The following is an 18527-nucleotide window of genomic DNA, read 5'->3' on the forward strand; positions in this document are numbered from 1 at the left end:
CTGTCATTCTTGTTTATCTCTTCAAAGAACCAACCCTTTGCATTACTGGTCCGTTGTTTAGTTTCTGTTCCACTTATTTCTGCCCTGGTTATGGCTTAAGTTTATTCTTGTTTTTTAAAACTGAGATGCATGTAAGATTTTTAAATTAATCTCTCTGGTTTTAAAGTGTATACACTCATAGCTACAAATTTCCCTCATAGTACTGATGGGGGCGGGGGGGTTCTCATAGGTTCTAGTAGCTGTGTTTCCATTTTCATGTGATTCTACAGATTTTTCTTACTTCCCCTTTGGTTTCTCCAGTGACACGCCATTCATTCAAAACGTGGCTTAGGATAAAGCACTAGGCTCTAAGTCAGGCGGTTAGGGGTTCAAATAGTGGCTTAGTCTCTTAATTTATGTAGCTCTTCCTGCCTCTGCTGTCTAATGCTTTCTCTGACCTGAGACACTGGGTGTTATGTTTTGGTTTGATTTGGTTTGGTTTGGTTTTTTTGTTGTTGTTATTGGTGGTGGTTTTGGGGTTTTTTTTTTTTTTGGAGTTTTTTTTTTTTTTTTCATTTCTTAAGAGTTGTTTTGCAGCCTCATGTGTGACCTGTTTTGGAAAAGATTGCATATGCTGAAAAAGAATGTATATCCTGCCTCAGCGGGGTGCTTCTTAAGTCTATTTGACCTATAGTATAATTTATCCCTGGTGTTATTTTGTTGATTATTTTTCTATATTATTTTTCTATCTGTTGGTGACCATAAACTACTGAAGCGATCTGCCATTGTTGCATTGGGCCAGACTTTCACTTTATGCCCAGTAGTGTTTACTTATGGAAGTGAGTGCTCTGACATTATGTGCAGTTGTGTCTTCTTGATGGATCGTTCCCTATTAGTTACCTTCTTATCACTGAGACAAATACTTGGCAACAACTTAAGGGAGAAAAGGTTTGTGCTCTGGCTCACAGCTCAGGGGGCACAGTCTGTGAGAGTAAGGGGGGTGCGGTGGCTCAGTCTTAGACAGTGAGTGCCATGCCTCACACCCCAAACATACAACAACTTCCCCCAAACCCCAAAACAGTACCAGCGGTACAAACAGTACCATTTGGTGACCAAATGTTCAGTGCATGAGCCTATTAGTAGCCTTTCATATTTAAATCACATCCTTCCTTTTATTAACTGATGAACGCGTGGAGTGAAGCAGGCCTCGCGCTTTATGTCTTCCAGTTGCCAAAAAGCTTGCAAGTGAATATGGCTTCAAGCGCTTGTCAGTCGGAGATGCCTTGCGTGGGCTGTTGAGCAATCACCCAGAAACGGAGCTGTCACTTATGATCAACTGGCACCTTCACAAAGGCATGATGGTGCCAGACGAACTGGCGGTTCAAGCTTTAGATATTGCCCTGATGGATACTTCGTGCAACACTGTAGGGTGAGTGGGTGGGGCTGGGGTGACTTTAAGGGGCCTTTTAGGAGGGTTTGGAGCGCCCTGCTTCCCGGACTGAGCGTTTACATGGAAAAGTTCGTGGCCTGAACTCACAGCCGATTAGCCCACAGCCCTCCTTACTCCCCGGAGCATAACCCACAGACGAGGCCACAGACCCCACAGCCCCCTCACCGCTCCATGAGGTGATGGAGGAGGAAGCCTCTTTAGCTCTCAGAGGATATGTTTCCGGGGACATGGTCCTTCTACAGTAGTGCCCCTCTGTAATGCCATATTCGGGCTTCGGTCCTCAGGTTACCCTCCTGCCGGGCCTTTTTTCTAGTCCATTACAGCCATTGGTCACACCCGAGGGAGCCCTGGTTCTCTCCAGTCTTGAGTTCAGGTCCTAGAATCCCCCGGCTTAGGCAGGACCTTGTATATTTAGCTCCTGCTGGCTCTCCTTTGCCAGCGGCTTTGAGCGAAGTAATTGACCCTTTCCTCTAATTTCATGGGGATGGGAGCGTCAGGGAGCAGCCTTCGGGAGAAGAAGGGACCTAGCCACTGCGTTACTTCTCAGTCCCCTCCCAACCCCCCATGAGGGCACCTTTGGTTGGGTCACACAACTAGTTCATCTCAATCCCAGTATGAAGGCTGCTCGTTCCACTAGATTTATTCCCGCAGCCCTGAGAGCCACTGGCTAGCTCATCCCGTCACTCAGGACATACCCACCGTTACCGATGGCCACCAGCCACATGCCTAACCCCCTGCCTTGTCTAGGAGGCCGCCCTCAGAATTTCTGAAATTTAATTTAAAAAAAAAATTGTTTCCTTTCAGTTTGCTAGACCACCTTGTTTTCTCAGACTGTTGGGTTGTGATCTTTACACCTTCTGCCCACACAGAAGGCCTCTGTGCTGTAGGCCGCACAAATTCCCATTCTCCTACAAGAAGACTATCTCCTCACAGAATACACACGACTGCTCACTAAACACGCAGCACAGGCCATGCCCCATCCGGTTGCTTTCCACTCCGGCTCTCTAATCTTTGAAGGCACCCTCAGGGTTAAACATCATTCTCTCCTGTTTTATTCAAAACCAGAGCATGGGGCTTTTCCGTCAGGTTTCAAATCTAGGTGTGCCTGCATTCACCTGTGCCGGTGCTGATAACACCGGGGATGCACACTTTGAAAGGTAGAGTGGGCGTGTCTCTCAAATTCTCCCAAAACCTGGTTGTGTGACGCTGAGCCTACGGACGCACGTGCCTCCGCTTTCAGAGCTGTGTCTGAGGGCACACTGCCCACCTCGAGGTCTAGGGATGATGACCGCAGGTTCAGATGTAAAGATGAGGAGGGAAAGCACAGAGCTAGTACCAGTGTCACGAGGGAAAGTGTAGAAGCGCTCAAAGGCAGAGATTTGTTCCGGAAAGAATGTTGGACATTTTTGTCTGTCTGTCTGTCAGTGTGGTCATCGACGGCTACCCTTTAACAGCAAAGCAGATGAACCTCTTGGAGACTCGGACCATCATTCCCATGATCATCTTTGAGCTGGACGTGCCGAGCAAGGAGATTTTCAAAAGGTTGCTCTTGGAGAGGAAGAGTGAGCAAAGGTGATGCTCCCGGGGATCCGTGGGAATGGGGTGAACCTGACCTCTGCACGGGGGACATTCGGTGCCTTCAACAGCTTCCCCACCCCTTTCCCTGCCCCGTCTTAGTTTGCCTTATCCAGTGCACAACAGCACACAGATCATAGCGTTCAAGAATTCGAAGTACCGTAAAAATGTCGACGAGATCAGGAAGTTTTACCAAGAGCAGCATCAAAACTGGCACGTGATTGACGGGTTTCATAGTAAATGGTGGGTATGGAATGAAGTCATCAAAGACATCCAGCAGATGAACAGGTACATACAGACATACATGGAAAGGATAAAGGAAGGTAAGAAAACCTGATTGTGCGGCGTGCGTAAGTGTGCGTGTGTGTGTGCATTCATGTATGTACAAGTTCATGCATGTGCAGATGACTATGAAAGCCACAGGACAACCTCGAGTGTCTCTCTTTTCTTTCTTATTTTTTCTTTTTTGACAGAGGCTCACCATGTAGTCTTGGATGGCCTGGGATTTGATATATAGATCAGGTTGGCCTCAAACTCACAGAGCTCTGCTTGCCTCTGCCTCCCAAGTGATGGGGATTTTTTTTTTTTTTTTAATGAAGCAAACATGAACTTGAGATCCGGATATGCCTGGTCTCTGTTTACATAACTTATTGAATTTGAACTTTGTCTTGGCAATTAGTGTTTTAAATATACAGTACTAACTGAATGTTGGTATGTCCCCAAAAACATATGTGAAATCGTGACCTTACTTTAAACGATGTAACAGTTGAAAAGGCCCAAGGGTGTTTGTGAACTAGTTAGGTCATGGAGCCTCTGCCTGTCCAAATGAAGTAGTGTCCTTCACTCTAGGAAGGCTTGAAGAGCTCAGCTCGTTTGTCCCTCCTACTGTGTGAGAAGGTGTGAGCTACAGGGTCCAGGTCCAATCAGATAGGAAGTCTGCTGACACTTCGATCTTGCACTCCCTCACCTCCAGGACTACTGTGCAATGAATTTCCGTTGTGAGTCAGGCGAGCAGACTGAGCTCTTTGCTGCACCGCCTGAGCAGGGTCGATTGTGTTGGCGTGTATATCTGTTCTAGTCAGTGAAGCTGCTGCTCAAGCTTATCTGGTCTTGCACTTCTTTGTTTTAGTGGACACATAATTATTGTGCTTTTTTTTTTCCCCCTCTGGTCAATGCAAGGGACCTAAGCCCAGGCCCTACCTATGCTAGACAAGCTTAAGTCCACCAATGCATTCCACACCCAACCTTCAAGACACACCTTTAGGGAACACAATGTGACAATTCAATACCTGTATACTGAGCATGATGTCCCCCAGGTCCTCCAGGGTTACTCCCGAAGTATTCCGTTCTTATTTAAGGCTGAATAATGTTCTGTTGTGTATAGACTGCATCTCCCTTGTTCACTCATCCACTAGAATGCTTTGGCTGATTCTACATCTTAGATTTTGAAAATAGTGATGGGTTTTAAAATGTGAGTACCTACATCTTTTTCAATATGCTTATTTCATTTCCTTTGTATTTATATTCTGAACTGAGGTAGCCAGATCACATCTCCAGTCATTCGAAGAACCTTCATACTGTTCTCTGTGGTGACTGTACCAACAGTGTGTGATCACCACCACCACCACCGCCCCCCCCCCCCCCGCATCCTTGCCAACAGTTAGGATTCCCTTCTCTGTTTCACCCTAGGTACCCTGGATGACATAATGCCTCTCTACAGTTTTGATCTGCATCTCTCTGATGACTAGTGGGGCTGAGAAGCTTTAGCATATTTGTTGGCCGTGTCTTTTGAGAAAAATATCTATTTATGGCTGTATTCCTTACTTTTCTCATCACTGTGACCAAATGTTTGACAAGAAGGAATTTAACGGACGAAGGATTTCTTTGGCTTCCAGCTTGAGGAGATACAGTCCCTCAAGGCAGAGGAGTCATGACGATTGTAGGAGTTGTGCAAAGCTGTAGGAGTTTCTAGAAACCAAGCATAAAGGGGGTGGGAAGTGGGAATGGGCCTGTGTTTATAAGCCACAAGGCCTGTAGCTCCAGTGGCCCACTTGCTCTTGCTGGGCCCCACCTCCCCAAGGCTCCACAATGTCCCCCAAAGAGCATCAACAGATAGGGACCAAGTGTTCACACACAGGATCCTGAAGGGACATTTCAGACCCAAACCATATCATTGGCCAATTGGTGGTTTTGTTTGTTTTTACACGGTTGAATAGTTGATGTTCCTTGAATAGTTCCTTATACATGCTGATGTTAACCCCACTGTCAAAGGCATTTTCTTGTACTGCGGAGTCTCTCTTCTTACTAGTTAGGGTATCTTTTGCTGTGTTGAAGCATCTTCATTTTGACTGATGAATGCCTTTACCAAATTTTGCTTTTCTTGCCTGTAATTCTGAGGTCTGACAAAAAAAAAATTGTTCCCTATACTGACATGTTGAAATGTTTCCCCATGGGTTCCCCCATCTTTCTCTCCCTCCCTTCATACAGACATACAGACATACACATACATCTCTTTTCCCTTACCTCTCTCTCTTTCTCTCCCTCCCTCTCTCCTTCTCCTCCCCACTTTATCTCATTATCCTTAATTCCTTTCCTCTCCTCCCTCTTCACTGCTTTTTGTGCCGGGGTCTTGCTCTATGGCCCAGGCCCTGCAACTCACAGAGATTCTGCTGGCTCAGCCTACCAAGTTTAGGATCCTAGGCGCAAACTTTCTGTAGCTTTAGGTCTTGAACTGTTAGAGCCCAGGAAGTGCCACACAAACCACTCAGACACTGGTCACGTCTAGATTTTGATGGTTTACTCGAAGACCTTTCCAAGATGATCAGTCAGGACCACAGTAAGGGAGCCATCACTGTGGCATCGACCTGTTCTTAGGGCAGTCTTTTTATGGGAAAACTGAGTGCAGAAGACAACAGGCAGCAACACATTTTGGCTAACTGTACAAAGAAATCTTACCTTTTTGGCCAACTAGACAAAGCATTATCAACTGACCTTTAAGGCTGATTGTTTCTAGGTGTGGTAAGAGAGGGTTTTCCAAAGTACATCCCAAGTACAACCAGGTGTATAGATAGCAAAAGGGCAACCAGAGTGTGGCCAACTGTGTAGATAACAAAATATAAGTTATGATACTACTAAATCACAGTAAAATAGAAGGTCAGCTCTACCCCCTGGCAGGGACTGTCAGTGTCAGCTATGAATAACTGCTTCTAGGAAGCAGAGTTGAAAAGTTTAAAAATTTGAGCTTAATTTCACCTTATTTAAAAAAATGGATGCTGAATACAAAGATGACTATGTCAAAGAGCAGGCCTCAACAGAATACGTTTTGAGTTTTTTAGTATTTTGGGATTGAACATAGGGGTTTTCACATGTTAAGGTAGTAGAGTCAGCATCGAGCTATATTCCCAGCTGTGTTATTCAGTTCTTGTTGCTACAGTAACTGCCTGAGAAAAAAAAGTTTAAGAGGGAAATCTTACTTGGGCACACTTTCAAAAGTCTGAGTCCATCCTGCCTATCATGGTTATTTACTGTCTGTGGTGAGGCAGAGCATCATTATGGAGAATATGAGGAAGAGGAAGATTTGTCATTTTCTTGTATCCAGGAAGTAGAGAGAAAGAAAGGGGCCAGAGGACCAAATACAACTTTCAAAGTCGTGCCCTCAATGACTTACTTCATTTAAGCTGTCACTACCCCTAAGATGATGCCAACAATCGTAGACCAAGCCTTCATATACATGAGGGACATTTTGTATTCAAATCACAGCATTTCATCCTCGGCTCCCAAAGGCTCTTAGCTATCTCATAATGCAAAATGCATTGAGTCTATCCTCCGGAGCCTCCAAAATTCCAAATTCTAAGTCCTCTGAGTCACAAGGCAAACCTTTCTCATAAAATCAAAAAGGAACTTCCATGTGTTGAGATCTGATGGTACTGGGCTAATTCCAGTACTAATCTAAACAAGCAGGAGGGATAGGAGGCAAACAAGATATTATCAGACCAAATGATGCATCCACAGCTCCATCCCCAACATCTGAGGATCATAGTGTTTTCATCTAAATGAAACCAAGGTTGAGTAACCCTTCCCACTCCCAAGGCTAGCCGTGTGTGGCTCACATGGCCTCTCTCTTAGGCTGGCTCCATTCACTTTTTCTGTCTTTCCGAAGCGTACCTTCCATGCTCTTGGCATTCCTAACATCCTTGCATCTCCATCGTGTCTCAGACTTCACCAGCACAGCTTCATGTAACACCATGTCAAGAGCCGTCTGCAGAGATCTTGACCATATCTTGCACTGTCGACCCCCTAGCCCTCTTTTAAAAATCTTGTTGGATGCTCCTATGACCTGATAATTCTCTCATTAGTTGTGCCTGAAATGACAGCATCACCTGGATAATAATTTATTTACTTACTGGCTTTAGGAGACAGAGATTTGCTGTGTATCTCAGGCTCTCCTCAAACCCTGGCTTCCTGAATGCCAGGGTCACTGGTTTGCATCACCTCGTCTTCTAAGGGAACAAGCCTTTAAGAAGGCGAGGGAGAGCATAAGTGGCCTTTTGGAATTGTTTTGGTTTCCTAGGGCTACTTTTTAAGAGTGCCCAAACTGAGTGGATTAAATGACAAAAGTATATTGTCTCACAATTCAAGAGGATAGAAGTTCAAACTTAAGGCATTGGCGGTGCCTTGCTTTCTCTGAAGACTTCATGGAAGACCTGCTCCATGCCTTTCTCTCTACTTCCAGCATTGCCAGCAACCATTGGCTTACAGAGTCACCCTAACAATCCCATCTGGCATTACATGGCATTCTTTTTGTCTTTCTGTCACGTCATGCTCCTCTGTCTTTCTCCATCTGACTTTGTTCTCAAAGAATGTTACATTCAAAGGCGTTATGGAAGAATAATTCACTGTCTCTTTTAAGAAGACACAGTTTAGCCTAGAAAACTAAACTAATTTTTTGGTATAGATCACATTTGTTTGTTTATTTGTTTGTTTGTTTGTTTGTCCAGACAAGATCTCAGTGTATCCCTGGCTGGTCTTGAACACACAGAGATCCACCTGCCTCTACCTCCTGTATTCTGGATCCACAATGGTGCAAGAGACCAAGTGTGTCCTGTCGTGATGCTCATGATACAGTGACACCATGAACCAGTCAGACCTATGTCCAGTCAGTGACAATCAAGAGTGATACAATCATACTTATGTTCAAATTCATACAATAATCAGGAAAATTAGGCAGCAAAAGTTCTATGTGGAGCGTATCAATGCCACATTGTCTTAAGTCAAGTAACACTACTCCAGAAACCTCTGAACTGTGAAAGATATAAAGATGTTAGGAGACCCCAATCCATTTGCCACTCTGGACACTTCAGAGTGGACCCAGGACCTAATGAAGCAGTCATACTTCGTGGCTGGGAACCATTTTTATGATGCTCAGTACAGTCAAGGTATCCTATTCACCTCTGATGACTCCATTGAGTCACAGATTTTTCCACTTGAAAAAGCCTGCATTGAAGCAGTGCGCAGCTTGAGGGCCTTACTGGGAATGCTGCTGAGGCCTCGCTGATCATTGCTTGCTCTCAGTAGGTTGGTAGAAGATGACAGCCAATAAGACAATGCTTCCCAATGCCTGCCTCATTGAAGGAGGGCTATGACTGCTGAGCTGGCAGTTAGTATCAGAATTGTGTAGACAATGCTTGTTAGAGCATGTGTGTGTGTGTGTGTGTCCATTCATACAGATGTATACATGTATATGTAACTATTGTGTGCATATAAAATATATGTATATATAACTATTATTTGTGACTTGCATATGGTTGATGATACCTGAAAACTAGAATGAAAATACTCAACAAAGATAAATTATTTAAGTAAACCACATATATTTATAGTTACACGCATAAGTTAATAATCATGTATTTATAGCTTATATATATTTTTGGAGTAGGATACTATGCATTAATCCAAGGAAATGGGCCCCTGGGCATGGTGAGGCACTCCTATAATCCCAACATCCAGAAACCTAAAGCAAGTTGACCATAAGATCAAGACGCCTAGGATTCATAGAATCAGAACGCGTCTCCTTGAACACAAAAACAAACGAAAATTAAGCATGTCTAAAGAATTGAGCCAACATAGAAAAATGTCAAAGACAACAATTAACTGATAAGTCAAGTTGCAAAGTAATGTTTACACATGTAATGACATAAATATGCCAGATGCAAAAGACATGTATATATGCAAATGTACAGAAGACAAAAGACTAAAGAGGATATAAACCCAACGGTGGTATCTCCCAGGATGGGTTGAAGGCTAAAGGGTGCAGACATGAAGAATAGCTTTTGTTTTGTTTGTTTGCTTGCTAGTTTGTTTTGAAACAGGTTCTCACTATGTAAGCCAGGCTGGTTTAGAGCGTGTGGCAATCCCTCTGCCTCAGCCTCCAGAATGTGGGATTGTAGACCAACACCACCACATTCGAAAGTAAATGTGCTTTTAATCTATTGTTTAGAATTGTAGAATGTGTAGTGTTAATAGAGTGGTGTCTAACTGAAATTTTTTTAATTTTTAATCATTGCATTTTCTGTGAAAACATATGTTGTCTATGTTAATAACAGGGAAAGCCGCTTGCATTGACAAATTATGTATCACGCCTGAAGAGCTGATTTCTCGCCTGGGAGAGTTTGGACAGTTCTGCCCTGTCAGCCTAGCAGAATCTAACGAATTAATTGATTGTTCCATAACTAGCAGCTTGGAGTTTGCAGCAGAGTTCAGGGGACATTATTATAAAATGAGTTCTCTGGAAAATCTGAATGTAAGTCTGTTCCTTATGTAAATACTAGTTCAGGAAAGAAAATTACTTACTTGATGTTTAAGTCATAAACATCAAATAAAGAAAACGGGCTCCCTTGGGAACGCTCAGAAAATCGGGATCAAGCACCACACCATTAAAAGCTGTGACTGGGACCAGTGACAAACTCAAAGACTAGCCCAGAGACTACCCCGCCCCCAGACACATTTAGAAGGCTTTGGTCAGTGACGGGTCTCTGATAGCCTATCAGGGAACGCCAACGGTTGAGTCTCGCCAATGGAGAGGGTCTGAAGCATTGGGACCCATCCTACAGAGAGATACCCAGGAGGCCTCAGCTTCAAGGGCTGAGGGAGTAGAGCCAAAGTCAGTAGGAACCAAGCGAAAGTTCAGCTGAGATCCTCCGTGCTGAATATAACTACAACAACAAACAAAAAAGAAAAAAAGCTAGAATTCCCAGTTGTTCCCCCGCATCTGTGGGGATTAGCTCCAAAACATCCCTTCCGAGGGCGCCAAATTCTATGTCCGATCAAGTACGGAGAGGGGTAGCATTTGCATATAAACTAGCCTAGGCATGCTCTCCCGCAGCCATTCAACCACTTCCAGATGGCTTATCCTATCTAATCCAATGTAAATGCCTCCTTGTAAGTAGCCATTTATGCTGTGTTGCTCGGGGAATGATGCAAGGGGAAAGGGGCATACATGCTTAGGTGTTTTGTTTTGTTTTTTTCTCCTGAATATATCCAACCTAAATCTGTGCCTCAGAACCCATACCCATAGAGAATAGACTATTTGTATCCCAAAATTGAAAAGTCAAAGCATATATTGATTCCAATATTTTGATGCCAATACTTGATACTACACAACGGTTTGTAACCGAAGACAATAATGAAAACCAATCCGAATATTTCCTCCGAAGAATGAGAATGTTCATGTCTTTACCGGGGGAGGTGCTTATTGTACGCAGCGTAATTGCCACAGAACTTTAAAAGCAGAAGTCCGGTCCTTTGTGCCTGTACTTTCCAGAGCGGCCCCTGGAGAACCATTGAGGGGACAGATGGGCCGGCAGGTGGCTGAGGACTCTGTCCTTGTCGTAGAAAAACAAACTAAAAAGTATTGTTTTTTGAGTTAGAAGAGACCTTTGATTGGTTGGTATTATTATCCCGAGAAGCTACTTATAGAACAAGCTACAGTAACGTCTCTCAGATAACTCGAAAGGCTATTGGAAAGGAAAGAGAACAGGAGAGCCTCTAGCAACAGTTCAATTGGTGTTAATTTTGATGTTTTAAATGCACTTCCTAGAAATTCCTGAAGACCCCGGAAGCGTACGTGCCTCCCTTGGCACCAAATCCACTCCCGGCTCCTGACATGATTCCCAAAAGGCTGACCCTGTCAGAGCTGAAGAGTCGTTTTCCAAAGTGCGCGGAACTGAAGGGCTACTGCCCAGTAACTTACCAGGATGGAAATCAAAGGCAAGCCATCTTATGCGTTGAAGGACAGACCCACACACCTGCTCAGAAGCAATTGGGACATTTTCTTTAATTAAGGTTTTATTTTTATTTGTGTGTGTGTGTGTGTGTGTGTGTGTGTGTGTGTGTGTAAGCCAGAAGTCAACCTGGGTGTTGATCCTCAACCAGCAAGCCCCAGGGATCCACTTATCTCCACCTTGAACGGCACCTCTTAATTTTTTCGTGTTGTAATAGAATCAGCTCTTCTTAACGTAAGCTATTTGGTTTAGAAAAGTCACTTTTTAAAAACTATATAATTCTGATTTTAAATATTGTTTTCAAGTATTATTTTTAAATGATTTATTTATTATTGTATATGTATTGGTGTTTTTCCTGCATGTATGTGCGTCTATGTCTGAAACTAGAGTTACAGACAGTTGTGAGCTGCCATGTGGGTGCTGGGAACCGAACCCCAGCCCTCTGGAAAAATAGGCAGTGCTCTTAACCACCGAGTCATCTCTCCAGCCCCCTCGTTTATTATTTTACGCTACACTTAAGCACTTCCCTTTGAGCGCTCTCCTCACTGGCATCAACCAGAAGCAGAATTGATGCGCCATGTGCTAGTAGGTGGCCACGGAGGCCGGAAGAGGGTCTCTGAACCCCTAGAACTGGAGTTCAGGGCCTTTGTGCACCACCTAGCCTGGGTGCTGGAAACAGCAGCTCCTGCCTTCTGCAAGCACAGCCCGTGCTCTCAAGCTCTGAGCCATCTCTTAGGCCCAGGAAGTCCTACCCTGCTGATTGCTCATGGAAGTGTTTCTTTTTCTTCCCTTGAGCCGCACAAGTAGAAACGTGAAACGTTTTTTGACATTTGAGTCATACAATATTAGTGACGAAGCTGCACACATTAATTACGTGGTGGGGTCTTGTTTTGTTTTGTCTTGGTTTTGATCTTTCAGATACGAAGCACTCAAGCCTGGTAACATTCAGTATGCTGTAGAGTATCGTGATCGGATATACATTTTTGAGAGTGAAGAAAAACTCCAGAAATTCATGAGGTGAGATTATTCACCAAATTATAAATATTTATGATCTTCCATGCCCATGTACTGTTTGGAACTGGGGAAGAAAAAGGAAGGGGAGGAGAGGGGAGGGAAGGGTAAGAGAAGAGAGGGGAGGGAAGGGGAAGGAGGCAGTGAGCATACACTCACATACAAACAGAGGGGCTGTGGGGAGAGGGAGAAAGGTTTGGTGAATAAGCGCCACTTTGTCCCAAAGCTTGGGGTTTCAGAGTGGATAGATTTTGAGTACCTGATAATAACAGAATATTTGAGGTCCTCAGGAAAGACAAAGGGCCTGGCACTCTGGCATGGTTGGATTGCCAGAGTGAGGGATGAGAATGGACTGGCATGGGCCAGAATGGATAGAGAGCCAGATTCCAAGCTGATGGGCAATCACCCTGTCCCTGGGAAATCCAGAGCCTGTAAGAAAGTCAGCATGTCTGGATGTGAGGCAGAGGCAGGGCTGGAGGAGGTGAGCATAGCAGAGAACAGAAGGCCACATAAAACCACCAAACAGCGTTCAGACTTGATCCCAAGCGCTACAAAAGTAGACAGCCTGGTCCTAAGCTAGGTGAGTATTAGAGGCTATTTTGCTCAGGAATATCCATGAGGTGTTAAGAATGATCTGGAGGCAGAAATGATATTTAGAGGTTAATAGCATAATTCTAGATGAAATATGAGGCGTGTTGGAGCTCACACCACTGGTCATTGCTCTTAATACTGACACACACAAGTCAGAAGACCGCCCAGAGGTGAAGGGGAGTAGGGATGGAAGCCTTGGCCTTGGAAAAAGAGAACTTCTGGGAAGTGAAGCCATATTAGGGCTGATCCTCATGTGAGACTGGGGGTCTTGGCGAGTGAGGCTGGGTGGCGTGGAGGGAGCCTGGAGGAGTGAGGGAGGCCCCAAGGGCTGCAGGCAGCCCAGAGGTGATGGCCAGCGGCAGCAGCAGCGAGGGGCAGAGCTGCTGAGGAAAGTGAATTGGACCAGAAACAATAGAAATGGCGGGCACTGGCGGCAGCAGCTGTCGAGCGAGCAGAGACCGTCCTACCACCAGGCGTCTGCATGAGAAGCCCAAGACAAAATCCCTTTAACCTTTCCGATTTTAAAACATTCGCAAGTGCTTCCAAAAGAAAAAGAACGTGCCTGAGTTTGCCACATCTATTGAGACTCAGGGTCGAAAAACATAATTGTAAAAAGATGAGGTGATTGTTGCCAGGAGAGATTTAAGTTTGAAGGTGAAAGCTGAGCGCAGTGGCTCACGCCTGTAATCCCAGCACTCTGGGAGGCTGAGGTAGGCAGATCTTTGAGAGTTCGAGGCCAGCCTGGTCTACAAAGTGAGTACAGGGCAACCAAGGCTACAGAGAGAAACCCTGTCTCAAATTAATTAAAAAAAAAAAAAGATTGAAGGTGAGAAAGTGAATTACTCTCAATGTTGGTTTTCTTCGTTGTATTGTATTCGTTTGTTGTTTTAGTTTTTGATGGAGGGTAGGGTTGGCTAGTTGATTTGTTGGATGTGGAGACCAGGTCTCAGTCCGTAGCCCAGGCTGGCCTGGGAGGCACTCTGTATAGCACAGGTTGGTCTGTTTTTGCCTCCTGGCTTCTGGGATTACTGCTCAGCACATCCAGCTATTTCTCTTTTTCTTTTCTTTTCTTCTTTTCTTAAATGGGATTGTGAGCACGTTGAAATGAAGCTGCATAGGAAGGATATAATAAAGAAGGATGTGCCAAGACTTGAGAGAGGGAAAGCAAGAAACAGCTACAGTTAAAAAAAAATAAAAAACAGAAAGAGGGTCCAGTGGGATTCAGAGCATGGGTGGAGATGCTCAGAAAGGAGGTACCAGTGCTGGGAAGAGGACTCTACGTCTAGCTCTGCTCGTGCTCAGCTGCTGCTCCAAGAAGCTCCTGGTGTCCTCCACCCTGGGCATAGGGTGCCTTCATCTGTCTTTCAGATGAGGATGCCACTTAGATAGTTCAAATTTTGTGACAGATGAAAATAAAGTTCTGTATAGTCACTGTGAAAGTTAAGAAATCTGAGAACAGATGATCAAGGCTGGAGCCCCAGAACCAGAAGAATTAGGAGTTGAGAGTTGTTCTCAGCAGCAGTGTGAGCTACATGAGACCTTGCGTGAAATCAAAAACAACAAAAGAAATTTCTAGGGCCCCTGGTCTTTCCCCTCATCTAAACTTCTCCAGCAGCTGAGGCAAGCAGTGAGGCTTTCTCTCACACTCGCGTCTGCGTGCGCAGAACGGTGGTGGGAGCTTGTGTCTAATGAGCTTTGTCGTCCTTAGGTTGCCAACGCAGTACTGGGACCAGAAGCTCCCGTACAAACTGCCCCCGCTAAAGGAGACCATCCACCTCACAAGCCTCCCTCTGCCTGGGTATCTGGAACAGGTTCTGTTGCATGACTTTCTATGACACCCGTTACAAGGATTCAGGGGCCTCTCCTAACAGTAACGTCCACTTCTGTAACAGTGACGGTCCAGGCGAAGCCTGATGGTTTTTAAGTTGTAAAGCTTGTTAAAATAAAAGGCGTGACCGCCTGTAATTAAATGCCTGGGGCTGCACCACTTCCAAGGGGAATGGGTTGTCTGAAAACTACTCCCGTGTAAGTTGGCTGTATGGTTGGGTTTCTATTTATTTTATTTTAGGGTTGATGCTGGGTTTGTTTTGAAAGTGATTTTAAACATTGTGTTGGCCTCCCAAAGGTTAAATTACTCTGCAAAAGAGTTAAGTCATAGTACCAGGATAAGGGAGATAATAAAAACAAAACAAAACAAAACAAAACAAAAGCATGTTTTATCCCAAATCTATGTCTGTTCAAATCACATTTTATCCGTCCAGGTAGAGTTATTTTTAAAGGTAGTGAAATTTGCCACTAGTCAATTACGATTTTAGAGTTAGTTAATTTTTAAATTATTTGTGTGTGTGTGAGTCCGTACGTTTGTGATGGGAGGGAAACGTGTGCCATGATATATGTATGGAGGTCAGGGGACAACTTTGCAGAGATGGCTCTCTCCTTCCAATGTTAGTTGTGTTTCTAGGCTCAGGCTCAGGTCTCCAGGTTTACACAGCAAGCACCTTTGCCCACAGGTCCAAATCACAGCTTTGTCAGAACTTCGCAGCCACTTTCTATTTTTCAGTTTGCAAGTTAGCCTTCAATGGCACATGCCTGAGCTACATAGCAAGACTGTCTCAAACAAAACAAAACAAAAACAACTCTGAAAGAAAAACAAAAGGGAGAAGAGGAGCAAAGTTACCCTTTCATCTGGCCCACTACCTACGTGCCAGGGAAGTCACCTAGGGAGGAGTGTTGTCTTAAGGCCTTGTCTTATCAGAAGACCTCTTTTACCTTCAGGGCCCTAGGGACTCAGCTACAGTGATGCTGTGGTCTCCGGGATGCCTTGCCAGGTGGCCGAGGATGCACAGAGTGGAAGGGGGGCCGCCAGTGCCAACGACACAAGCAGAGATGAGCCAAGGCAACCCAAAGCCCTGTGCCCCCTTTTTTCTTCGTTAACTTTGTGTTACAGAAACCACAGGGAATAGAGGCCAAAGCTCAACGATGGCAAGGCAGGCAGCCATCACCCAGCTGGCATTGTGCCAATTTATGTTTCATGTCCTCTTATCAAATGTAGTTTCTGCTTCGTTCCTGCTCACTAGATGGTCATCTAACCATCTCCATGCCAGGAAGGCTATTTGAGGAAAAGAATAAGGCCTTTATCTATCTGTATTAAGAACTGGAACTTGAACATACACTGACTTAAATTGTCTCCTACCCACAGGGCACAGCCACTTCCCTGATCAAAGCCTTGAACGCAGCGGGAAACCTGAAACCCAAGCTCCCCTTCTTGAGTGTGAGGAGGTCTGTCCTCCTCTATATAGCGTTTCATCTCAAAGGTAGGCCTTTCTAAACGCACCACTCAGGAAAGCTTAGCGCTTGTTGTGTGGTAGACAGGGTAAATATCTGTATGAAAACATCAAAACTGAAATCGCCAGTTTTTAAATCGAGGCCTATGAACTGGACCTGGTGGCAATGTCCTGTAAGAGCCCAGCTAGGCAGGAGGCTAAGGAGGATTACAAGATCAGGGCCTGCCTGGACTGTGGAACGAGCTCTAATACAGCCTGGGCAACTTACTAAGAGCCTGCCTCAAACACAAAACCTTAAACCATGCTTGGTGGCGCACACCTTTAATACTAATACTTGGGAGGCAGAGACAGGCATATCTCTGTGAGTTCAAGGGCAGCCTGGTCTACATAGCAAGTTCCAGGCCCACCAGGACTACACGGTGAGACCTTATCACAAAAGAATGCAGAGGTCTAGGGATGTAGTTCAGTGGTAGAGCACTTGCCTAGCCTATGGGAGGTCCTAGGTCCAATCCCTAGCACCATAAAATTAATAACGTAATAAATAAAAACCAAGGTAATAAATACTATATTCAGCACTCAGAAATCCATGCCATAGAGAAAGGTGATCGCAGGGAAGTGGCTGTGCCCTGCAGGTAGGAGACAATTTAAATCAGTGTATGTCTGAGTTCAAGTTCTTAAGACAGATAGATAAAGGCCTTATTCTTTCCATCAAATAGCCTTCCTGGGATGGAGGTGGTTAGAGGACGATCTAGTGAGCAAGCAAGATAGACAGCCTCTTACAGGAAATTATGATCTAAGATAGACAGCACTCTAACCTTATGTGGGATAAGGTCATTCCCTCCCTCCCCCCTTAGCTGGGTGTGGCCTAGTTACCCGTAAATTTATGGCTTACTAACCACTCATCAGAAAACATTCACAATTCTGTGACATTTTCTACAGCATTTAATCCCAAAGCTTCTGAATATTCAAGAAAAAAATACAAGAAGAAGATGGAGCAGTTTGTGGAAAGATGTGAACTCATAACATACCTCAGTTCCAAGATGACCCGGAAGTACAAGGAGCCTCAGTTTAGAGCCATTGACTTCGATCATAAGCTACAGATCTTTTTGTCCCTGAGAAACACAGACCCAATTAACGGGTAGCTTGCTTAGGTTATGGAGACCCAAATCCCAAAAGCCTCCAAGAGACAGAGGAAACTGAGGAAGCAGAATTAAAATCTTCAATTTCTGAAATGTGTTTCCCTCCTGCTTGACATCGTATAGTTACTAGACCTCAGATGGACTTGAAGGCCTACCCAGGAAAGGTCATGCTCTGAGTGCCTAAGTATTGACACAGTTTTCAAGTTCATGGCTTTTCTCTGAATTTTGATGCTCTCACAAAATAGGCATTCCATGTGAGATATTAAAATGCTTACTAAATCTGTTTTCTTTTGTTTGTTTGTTTGTTTGTTTGTTTGTTTGATTGGAGGGGGTGGGAAGCGGGTTGAGGCAGGATTTCTTTACATAGCCCAGGCTATCCTGGAACTCAGTATGTAGTCCAGGCTGACCTCAAACTCACAGAGCTCCACCTGCCTCTGCCTCCCTAATGCTGAGATTAAAAGTGTACACCACTATGCTTGGCCCCTTGTTTCTTTGTTTCTTTCTTTCTTTTCTTTTCTTATCTTTCTTTCTTTCTTTCTTTCTTTCTTTTTCTTTCTCTCTCTCTTTCTTTCTTAACTTTTTTTTTTAGTAGAAAACCAGTCTCTGTTAAAGAAAATTACTCATTAAACATTAGAAAGCTACAAGAGACAAAACTAATGGAAATCTTGGTCATGCTTTTATATAATGAATTGTTTGTAAATATTCTGAACATAAAACACTGTCATTTTCCCAACTATAAATGAAGTCTATAGCTGCCCCTACTAACCAGTGCCCCTTTTCTTAACTGTTCACCGACATATACTTAATATGTGGTTCCATAATTTTAAGTCACCTGGGATTCTAAGAAAGAGGAAATCCAAATTTTTATCAAATATGTAAAAAACAAAAAAAAGTATAAAGGAGGGGAAAACTAAGTTGGATTTGACAGAGTTTTTAAAAGACAAATTTGAGCAGCTGTATAAAAAAGCTAGAATACTAAATAGTAAGAAAAAAATATGTAGGACTGGAGAGGGCTCAGGAGTTAAGAGCACCTGTACTATCTGCACAGCTTGTCAACGGCAGGAACTTCAGTTTTAGGAGGCTAATGACCCCTTCTGGCCTCTGCCAGTACTGCACCCACATGCACAGATAAACATACACACCATGATTAAAATAATGAAACAAATCTTTTAAAAAAAATGTGTGTGAGGGAGAGAAAGAGAGTAATATAGCAATTCTT

The 18527-nt window shown here is 44.1% G+C and overlaps 1 protein-coding gene across 2 annotated transcripts in view; it reads left to right on the forward strand.

The window, feature by feature from the left end:
- Positions 1-17571, forward strand: part of Ak9 (adenylate kinase 9) — a 105827-nt gene extending 88256 nt beyond the window's left edge. The window contains exons 32-40 of one of the 2 annotated variants that reach the window (XR_009587922.1): positions 1207-1408; positions 2855-3001; positions 3107-3327; positions 9607-9803; positions 11100-11269; positions 12202-12300; positions 14594-14683; positions 16085-16199; positions 17109-17243. Coding sequence is in view for 1 of the 2 variants with exons in the window: in XM_060373287.1 (XP_060229270.1) it covers positions 1207-1408; positions 2855-3001; positions 3107-3327; positions 9607-9803; positions 11100-11269; positions 12202-12300; positions 14594-14696; positions 16085-16199; positions 17109-17311 (1457 nt within the window). In the remaining variant the exon portion in view is untranslated. Of the gene's footprint in view, positions 1-1206; positions 1409-2854; positions 3002-3106; positions 3328-9606; positions 9804-11099; positions 11270-12201; positions 12301-14593; positions 14697-16084; positions 16200-17108 lie in introns of both variants that reach the window. The other variant, XM_060373287.1, reaches the window with a different exon arrangement.
- The last annotated feature ends 956 nt before the right edge of the window (positions 17572-18527 follow it).

This window comes from Meriones unguiculatus, chromosome 20, assembly GCF_030254825.1.
Source record: "Meriones unguiculatus strain TT.TT164.6M chromosome 20, Bangor_MerUng_6.1, whole genome shotgun sequence".
Lineage (NCBI taxonomy): Eukaryota > Metazoa > Chordata > Mammalia > Rodentia > Muridae > Meriones > Meriones unguiculatus.